A 9,807-nucleotide genomic window follows, 5' to 3' on the forward strand; every position below is an offset into this window, starting at 1 on the left:
GCCAAGGCCTATGCTTGCTCTCCCTTGGATCCGTTCTTGGACACAAATTTGGTATACGCCTCAACTTTGGCTAAGTGGTAAGTATAAAAAATTATTTGAGTCACAAGTGTATTTTTTGAATATAAGCTATTGGATATATATTCACTCAATCTAATAATCAATCTTATACCATATATAAGCCTTGGGATCAAGAGTTTAGATTAAGTGAAAACTGTTTTGGAGCAACTTTAGTGTGGATTAGAATTTCTGGATTACCAATCTGGTGCTACTAAGAAGATGCAATGCTCCGTGTTGCGGCTGCAGTTGGCATTCCCGTTAAGGTTGATTTGGCAACAAAATTAGCTGAAAGAGGACGATATGCTCGAGCATGTGTTCAGATAGATTTAGGATTGCCAGTGACTAAGAAGATTCTTGTTGAAGGTGTTGAATATGAGGTTGAATATGAAAGTCTTCACCTTATTTGTGGCTCCTGTCTCAAGTTTGGTCATGATATGAAGGTGTGCAAGACTGACAGCAATGCAGGAGGAGGAACTAATGCCAAGGTGATCAGCGATGTAGCAAAGCAGCCAGAAAGCTCAAATTCAAAAAATCCAGTACATGTAGAAAAGACAAGTTTTCATTTTGGCAAGAATCTTGGAGATGAGACTGTAAAAGTTACTGTCCCGGATTTGGTGGAGAGTGATTTGCATGCTGTTCATATAGACCATGCACAACATGAGGATTTGGAAGGTTGGACTCAAGTGATTAGGAAAGGAAAGTATAAAATGGGTCAAAAGCCTTCTCTTAGCACCCATCAGGTCCAACCAAAAGTAAAGAAGACTCTTAACAAGGCTACCAATACTTGGACAAGGCCTAATCACCAACGTACAACACATGCTACTGGATCCAAAGTAAAATTAAGCAGGGTCATCAATATTGGAAAGGTGAGGGGAAGATTAGCTAATTGGAAAGGAAGGCTTCTAAATAAAGCAGGGAGACTTTGCTTGATCAATTCTGTTGCTACATCCATTCCTGTCTATCATATGCAGGTATCTTTTTTTCCAATGTATTCAGATAACTCGAATTTACATGATTGGCTCTACAGAGGTGCAAGGAGTGAAAATGTTTTTCTTTTCTTTTTGACCATCTGGTGGATTTGGAGAAGCAGGAATCATGACTTATTTAATATAGATGATTCATGGAGTGCTAGTAAAGTGGTGAGTTTGATTCGTAGTTCAGTAAGGGAGTTTCACACTATTTTTGCTATGCATCAATCTCTGTCTCCTCCTTCACTTTGTTTTCATTGGGTTCCACCTCCAGTTTATTCTGTTAAATTGAATTGTGATGCTAGTTGGTTTGCTCCTTCTGGCTATGCTGGTTTTGGTTGTATCATTCGCAATCCTGATGGATGTTGGTTGAAAGGTTGCACTGGGAAAGTCAAAGTGTGCAGTGTTCTTTTTGCTGAATTGTATGCAATTTGGAGAGGTTTACTTCTTGCTTGGGAGAGTGGATTTCGTGAGGTTATTTGTGAAACAGACTGTTTAGAAGCTCTTTTCTTGGTAAACCAAAGAATGCTTGGTAAGGATATTCCGGAATGGGATTTGGCAAAGCATATACAGGAGGTTATGAATTGGAATTGGAGAGTCTCTATTCTTTTAATTCAGAGGACTGCAAATAGTGTTGCAGATTGTATGGCTAAAGCAGCTGCTTCTGTCGCGGACATTCACTCGAATTGGAGCCAACCATGGAGTGAGCTTCAACATCTAATAGATTTAGATATGACCCTAGCCAATTAATTTGGTTTTGTATCTTTTTTTTTTCTTTCTTTTCTATTTAGTCACCAAAAAAAATACCATAAATTGATAATATGTTATTAGTACAAGATTAATCATTAGATTGAGTGAATATACTTTTTTTTTTTAAATAAGAGAGTTCAACATCGAAATAGAGTAAGACAGTAACAAGAAAGACTAACACAAATAGAAATTAGCTATTAGCTTACAGAACTAACCAACCCCAATGTCATCTTTAACATAGCCATCAACAACACAAAGGGTCTTTATATCTCCACTCCTGGTAACTAAGAAAGGACATATCAATAATGTCTTCAACGCCTTTTTCTTTATTATGAAATATCCTCCTGTTCCTTTCTACCTACACATTTCAGACTATCGCAAAATAGCAAATGAACCAATTTCTGGACTCCCCCTTGCTACCAGTAGCGCCTGTCCAGCTTTAAAAGTGTTCCTTCACAGTACCAGGAATGTACCATTTCCGCCCGAGATGAACTAACCAAACGCACCAAACCTGCAAAGTAAATTCACATCCAAAAAATAAGTGATGAACATTTTCAACGTCCTTTTTACATAGAGCACACAGATTATCTTCCTGATTAATTATCCCAAACCGGCACAATCTTTCTTTCGTATGCACCCTGCCAATCAAGACAAACCAAGCAAGCAGCTCCATTCTTGGAGGTACTAAGCTTTTCCAGATAGTCTTGATGAAGCTATAACTTGTTATGTCCTCTGGTAGTGTTTCCTCCTGCAACACCTGCACAAATGAGTTAGTAGTAAAAACACCTTGTCTATTAAACTTCCACACAAGCCTATCATCTCTATCCGCCGCTAGTTTAACCGGCCTCAAAGCATCGTGCAACTGATTCACACTTTCCAACTCCCATTGGAACAGCTCACGCCTCTATTGGAAGTTTCATATCCACTCTAACCCATCCCAGAACCCACAGTCCCCAATGACCGATCCTTTTTGGATTGAAACCGAGAAAAGTCTTGGAAACCTATCCTTTAGAGCACCGCCACATAGCCAAAGATCCTCCCAGAACCGGGTTCTTCTACCATCACCAACCTTCATGGTAAGTCCTGTGATCATCTTATCTCTTACATGTTGGTTCTTAATCTGTAGCTGACAGATATCCTTCCATGGTCCTCCTCTATTAGATAATATCCGGGTGGAAAGTAGCTCCATAGGATTGGTGAGCCAAATAACTTCTTATGCTCACCGGTTAGCCAAAGTTAAGGCATGTATTAAACTCGTGACCGTGAATGAGTTTGTGATGTTATAATACTTAAAGATTAAAAGATATTCAATCTATTTGATGAAAAAAAAAAAGGCAGAATTATGCGAGAGTCAGGTCTCATTGCCCTTGATGATTGCATGCTCCCTCCCAACTTCCTGGGAAGGCCTTGAAGCAGGTAAGCCCGTCACCAATATACCCTTTCTTCAAATTGGTTACTTGGTTTTTTGTGGAATGGCAAATCGGTATATTCAATTATTCATGGATACCCATCTCCCATAAAACGGTTTGATCACTTTGATGCAAATGTGGTTGTGGCTCATCTAATTTTACTCATTTTTGTTCATTTAGCAAAACATCTCTACATTTAAGGTGTTGTCCTTCTTTCCATTCAATCACTTTGTAGCTTAATAAATTCTGTATGCGAGCAAGAATGAAGGTGAACGATATTCCAATGATCTTATTTGTAATTCTGATTTCTTACTCACTCTATATCTGCCACTGCACCCTCCCATTATTATGGTTGGAAAAATTAACAGATTACAGTGAACCATTATTCGCCCTCCCCTTTCTTGATTCATGTATGATCTATAGAGATCTCATTTGCATTATTCCATGTTATGTAGTTAGTTCGTGCATTTTATAAAGGTATATTGTAGTAAGTTTTCAACAAGTCTTCACCTTTCTCGAACATCAACGTTTTGTATATTGTATCTGGAACCTAACCTTACAAGACATGCGAAGCCAATTGAGGGGCAGGTTTTGCTAATGTTACAAGAAAGAAACTAACATAACTAGAACTGCCCATTCCCGAAGTTTTATAATAAATCATGGATAGTACACAATGCATTTTCATACATGTATAAATACTCCACTACAGATCAGTAGTAGTAATTCACATCGCTTGTTTTCGAGATCACAACACAAGTTGACGGGGAAGGAAGATGCCTATCTAAACATTTATAGCAGCAACTTTCTCTGTCAATCCATCTACCATATCCTCATTGACCTCCGCGATTGGTTCCTCCTAAAGCAAAACAAATACATTCAACACAAGCGCTAGAGAAATGTATTTCATCGAGTACAAATTTGAATGCAAATATTAGAGATCATCTAACTGTGCATGCTTACAACCATGAAATAAGCCAGACAAACCAAAAGAAAAGGGCAGAAAAGTAGTTTTTTTTTTGGATCTGGAACAGAAAAGTGGTTGAAGAACCATATTGCGCATGCAAGGATATTGTTAGTACCTCTGGTTCTTTACTTGGTTTCTCATAACTCCTTGAACCGCTAATGCTGGCACTTTTCAAGAGGCAACGTGTGCTGTTGTTTGGCTTTGAGGGCCCATTTTCTGCATTGGTGTTTCCAGCAGCATCAGACTCTCGAGGATTAGACAAATTTGAACCGCTGGGTCTTTCATCATTTTTGTTTTTCTCATCCTTTGGAACACAAACTCGCTCTCTGGAAAACGTTGAATAGCATAGTCAATACACATAACATAGAAAACACCAGAGGAAAAAGAAACACAGGCATTTCTGCCAACCAGATTTTATCTTTAAACAAACATATCTGGATTAAAATTATATAAGGGCAACAAAATAGAATTAAATGTGGAAGAGAACTAGATGAAAAGGCTGCACGCTGCCAAGCTCCCCCAGATGTTTAACGAACACTTGCCTGGGTAAGGAGGCATGCTGTCTCTGCAAAGGAGTGCTTCGCTCACCCTTGCCATAATGTTCCTCAAGATGTGCAAACTGTCGCTTGAACCGATCAACCCCACTATGCAACAAAATAATATAGAATTACTAACTAAAAACTAAAGCATGTAATGCTTGAAATTTCAAAGAACCCTCGTTACATATTAGCTCCTAGATGACTTGAATCACAGAAAATTACCATCGTAATTTCATAGGAATAAAAAAATCTAACTAATATAAGGATAAACATCAGCAAGAATAGATACTACCAAGGGATTATGATGATACTAGTGTAACAAATAAAACAAGTATGTTGGTGTTTTGCTACTGGAGGATCTAGTTCTAAATAGAACTTTTTGGGATTCCAGAAAAAAAATCCCAGCATTCCAGCAAAATATCAGTGCAACAATAATAAGTGTGTACAAGGGCTCCTGATCGTAGCTATAAATTACTATGAATCGTGAGAAGTATACAGTAGCAGGTGAGTTAATACATTATATTTCAATAATGAAAGACCGTGCCTTGTGAAAAGAACAGACAGGCTGTCCATGCCTGTCTGATTTTGATATATGCATCAAGCAATCAATAAACTATTAAGCATATCGGCACATCTACCTTGGATACATGAAGCTGGTTTGTTCTCCTCCACGAAGATATTCCTGGAGCATCTGGGGATGATACTCCAAAATCTGTTTGCTTCAATAGTATAATTAGTTACTATCACAATAAAGAAGCGACAATAAATAGAAGCAAGAGTGACTGAAATGCATAGTTGTACCTCTCGATAAATCAACTCTCTAACATCATCTTTGGTCAATTTCCTTCTCTCAAACTCAAACTCAAGTTTTGAAATGGGTTGAGTGGATGGCTCACGATCCACATTCGACAATCCTCGAAAATAAGGATCGGATAAAGCCTGCAATCACAAGCATCAGAGGTATTGAAATTTCTCCCTTGGTGACTACCAATAAAATTTCACATTTGTAACTATATAGATAATGGAAATGGAAAATAACCTCTTCAGCTGTTGGACGATCTTTAGGATCAAATGCAAGTAAGCGCTCCAGTAATCGAAGAGCCAATGGATCTGAAGTTGGAAATTTTTGAGATAACGGAACTCGTTGCTTCTTTCGCATGCCACTAAGATATCTTCTAGCTTTCTCATTTCGAATCTGTGAAATTAGGATTAACAATGATATTTCCAAAGACAGAAGGAACAGTCAAATTTAGTGATATGATTGCGGCATGTCATATGGTTGGATATCAAACTAGACTTTGAAAAACTAACCCTTGCAATGGACTCAGGTGGAGGACTGCCAAGCAAATCGGTCATGAGATCCAATTGGTGCACCACATTTTTACCCGGAAACAATGGCTTTCCATTGAGCATTTCTGCAAATATGCATCCAATGCTCCAGATATCAATTGCGGGGGTATACTGCAAAACACAAGGATTAAAAATTTACATTTACATTTACATAGATATTCCATTCCATTACTTTTAAGCAAACTCAAGTTGTTGTATCTTGCAGAAGCAACCCAGAGGTATTGTCAAAGTAGAGAGAAGCTTACTTTAGAGAAAAAAGAACCACATAATTCAGGTGCCCGGTACCACCGAGTTGCAACATAGTCCTTAGTAAGAGTAAGTAAATTAAGTCAGCAAGAGGTTGGTAAACAAGTAACAGATTGACATGGCATGCACAATAGTACACTTACAGTCCAGAATATAGCTGATGGAGCATCATTAAAAGAAACTCGAGCAAGTCCAAAATCACATATCTTTAGTTTGCAATCAGCATTGGCGAGAATATTTTTGGGCTTTAAGTCACGATGAAAAACATTTGCTGAGAGATAAACAGTGTATATATATATATATATGAGTATAAATGCGATGGCAGTATGAACTAATTATAAGAAATTAAGAAACCTAATAATACCTGTATGTATATATTTGAGGCCTCGAAGAAGTTGGTACAAGAAAAATTGGTGATGCTCAGGTGTAAGATCATCGTTTGCCTTGATTACTTGATGAAGGTCAGATTCCATCAACTCAAAGACGACGTAGATATCCTTGAACTCTCGACGGGAAGGAGGAAGCATAACATGTTTAATTTCTACTATATCAGGATGGCGAAGCAAGCGCAGGAGCTTAATTTCTCTTAAGATTCTTGTAGCATCCGATACATGTTCAAAAACATCATTGATTTTCTTGATTGCAACTTTTTCCCCAGTATGAGTGTCGAGGGCAGAGCCCACGACGCCATAACTTCCTTTCCCGATGACTTCGTGGATTTGGTATCGGCTTGCCTCTCCATACTCAGTGAAAAACTCAGCTTCTGCAGAACCCTGTTTGATAAGCAGAAAATCCATTAGGGTCTAGAGTCTAGGGAAGGGGAGAACAGTACACACTGGCAATGCCAATGGCAATGCTGTGATCGGGAATGACAATTACAATTACAATTAAAATTACAATTACAATCTCGAGAAGAAAGGTTTGAGATCTGGGACCTTTTTGTGGGGATCCATGGAAGAGTGTTTGAAGAAGATCTGGGTAGGGACTTTGAGGGGCTTCAATCCAGAGATATCAAAGTCATCGTCAATGGTGAGTTCAGTTTCTTGATTGCTAGTGGGAATAGAGGCCAATTGTGCCCGCAAATCTCTCACCAACAACACATCGCTCCTATTATTATTATTATTGTTATTATTATTATTATTATTATCGATAATAATACGATCGTCCCCTTTAATAGCTGAAGAAGCACGTCTTTGGAATAAGCGTCGAATCCCTTCCACGAGCGTTCCACCACCACCACCACCCATCCTGTCTACTTCGCTTAGAATACTCTGCCACTCCAATCCACCATTTCTCCTTCTCTCTCTTACTTGGATTCTTTTTTGTTCTCCTATGATAACGCGAGCGATGCGGAGAATCCAGGCACTCAGCAGAATCAGAGAGAGGTAGGTCAAATTCTTATTAGTAAGGGGAGGGGAATTTAGTCAATTTACCAAGTTCTAAATGTTAAGTGGTAGTAGTTATCCGTGTTAGATAATTGTTGCTTCCCTAATACTGCTTGCTACTTGATTGATGGAATAATTTATTTATTTATTTAAGGATGTTGATTATTGTAACGTCAAGTGCGAATGAGCTGTTGCCATATGGGTCAGTGATCGCACTTCTCTCACGTTTTGTCATTGCTAATTTAGTTTATTTTTTACGCGGTTGACAGGTACGTGCTAGTGATGTTGTGATGCTTCTTTTTTCATTTCTTTCCCGCATGATATCTTGTCTACCTTTATACTTTTCTTTCTTTTTTTTCTTCTTTTTAATGTATTACTATTTACTAGGCATCTATCAGCTCACGAAGCATGAGGTGTCGCTTCCGTCATTTCTCAGTTTGGCGTTCCTAACATATGAGTATTGGACCCCTATGGCCCTATTGCAGTTTTAGTTGTGGCCATGATGCAGGAGGTGGCAGCTGCAACTAGCTTCAGTGCCATACCGTCATTTTGGCGGGGATCACCGAGGTGTTGGCGAATTATTCGTTTTTCATTCAGAGTATGTGTCAATAAGTGAAGTACATGATTTGGCTCCCATTTTAGATTTCCCGTTGCATGTTCAGTAACTCAGCACGAGTTGAAGGTTATGGTTAAGTATGCTTCTGTTTTTGTTTTGGGACGTTATATAATGTGAATTGTTGTACTTGAGTTTGTTAGTTCTCTTTGTAGTCTGTAACTTTTACCGGTCTGCTTTTAAGCTCGGGGCCTTATTATTAGGTATAATTATGGTTGAAGTTTTCTAGTTTAGTAACTACTCTTACCAATTTGACCTGAATAAGTCAAATTTGATTAAAGTTGTGTTACATATATGACAAGTGTTACCAATTCGTGCATGCAATTATAAGTTTATAAATTTTGGGTACTAAGGAAGTTGGCACAAACAAACAACAAAAAAGAAGAGGAGAAGAGAGAGAAGAAAATAAAAAACCTCATCAAAATGGAATTTCATCTTATTGGTGTACATTGTACTACCGGTAATATATATCTGTGTAGTTTATGTGAAACTTTAATTGCCAAGTTTAATTATCCATTATCCATTAAAGCATTTTATCAAAAAAGTATCCTTTAAAGCAATCATAGTGAGAAAAAATAAGTGACTTCACAAATTATCACGGTGAATGATTTATTAAATTTTTACTATTTTGAAATCAATTTCTCTTAAATTATCTTAAAACATAATGACTTTATCATACAAATTACAAACAAGTTGTAGGTTGTTGGCCAATATGTAGCTTTGCCTGGCCTCTTCTATTGTTTTTTTTTTTTAACATATTTAAACTAAGTTTGTTACGAGAAAGTATAGGGAGCCAATAACCTAAATGTACAATGTGTACAATGAAGGTTTAGAAAGTATTAGAAATATAATTATTAGTGTTACATTGTCCTGTCAAGTTACGCTTTTGGGATAAGTGGTTTTAGGACGTTTTTGGGATGAGTGGTTTCAGGACATGGTATTAGAGTTTCAGATTCAGAAGGTCAAGAGTTCGAACCTTGGTGAACCGTATTCAGATGGTTATTCTGCATAGTATAGGTGATGTTCATTTTATTCATAAACCAAAGATTTAGCCCATTGTACACTTAGGCCATTGACTCCCTAGCACTACTCGTTTGTCACGCATGAAGTCCAAATAGTAGAAAGAGAGATCTTTTATTTGCGATACACAACATTTTATTTGCTAATTAGTGTGATCTATACTTATCCTTATAGTTAACTATTAAAACTGAATAACAAAATAAAATCTGAATTATAAAACATGTCAATTTTGTTGCTTTTGAGATTTTTTGAGCTACCACTTAAAACAGAGACCTTAAGACTGTATTTCGAAGAGATAGTGATACTAAAAGACTAAAATTAAATTAAATTTTTGTATTGTATTTAGTATAAAATATATTAGACGAAATTATAATTTAATATTATATTTAATTTAAAATAAACTTAAAAACTAAAAAATAAATTTAAAGTTTAAAAATTAAATAAAATATTTTTAAAAATATTAAAATTAAAATTTTATATTCTAAAATATTTAATCATTAAACATA

At 36.9% G+C, this 9,807-nt stretch overlaps 1 protein-coding gene and 1 long non-coding RNA gene across 4 annotated transcripts; one reads left to right on the forward strand and one right to left on the reverse strand.

The window, feature by feature from the left end:
* On the reverse strand, positions 3,696-7,598 carry LOC107631758 (mitogen-activated protein kinase 9). Of its 2 annotated transcripts, XM_016335304.2 has the most exons (11): positions 7,219-7,598; positions 6,648-7,056; positions 6,427-6,554; positions 6,283-6,342; positions 5,999-6,148; positions 5,727-5,882; positions 5,489-5,626; positions 5,326-5,399; positions 4,691-4,792; positions 4,264-4,474; positions 3,696-4,040 (listed from the first exon to the last, which is right to left on the reverse strand). In XM_016335304.2, the coding sequence occupies exons 1-11, from the start codon at positions 7,528-7,530 to the stop codon at positions 3,966-3,968; spliced, it is 1,815 nt and encodes a 604-aa protein (XP_016190790.1). In that variant the 5' UTR covers positions 7,531-7,598; the 3' UTR covers positions 3,696-3,965. The 2 variants fall into 2 exon arrangements, with proteins under 2 accessions (XP_016190790.1, XP_020975451.1); XM_021119792.1 differs by lacking the exon at positions 4,691-4,792.
* Positions 7,459-8,337, forward strand: LOC110270424. Of its 2 annotated transcripts, XR_002359933.1 has the most exons (3): positions 7,529-7,668; positions 7,823-7,937; positions 8,056-8,337. It is a non-coding gene; the product is annotated as an uncharacterized LOC110270424 (long non-coding RNA). The 2 variants fall into 2 exon arrangements; XR_002359932.1 differs by having other exon boundaries at positions 7,459-7,668; positions 7,823-8,337.

The sequence above is a fragment of the Arachis ipaensis genome, chromosome B03 (genome assembly GCF_000816755.2).
Source record: "Arachis ipaensis cultivar K30076 chromosome B03, Araip1.1, whole genome shotgun sequence".
Lineage (NCBI taxonomy): Eukaryota > Viridiplantae > Streptophyta > Magnoliopsida > Fabales > Fabaceae > Arachis > Arachis ipaensis.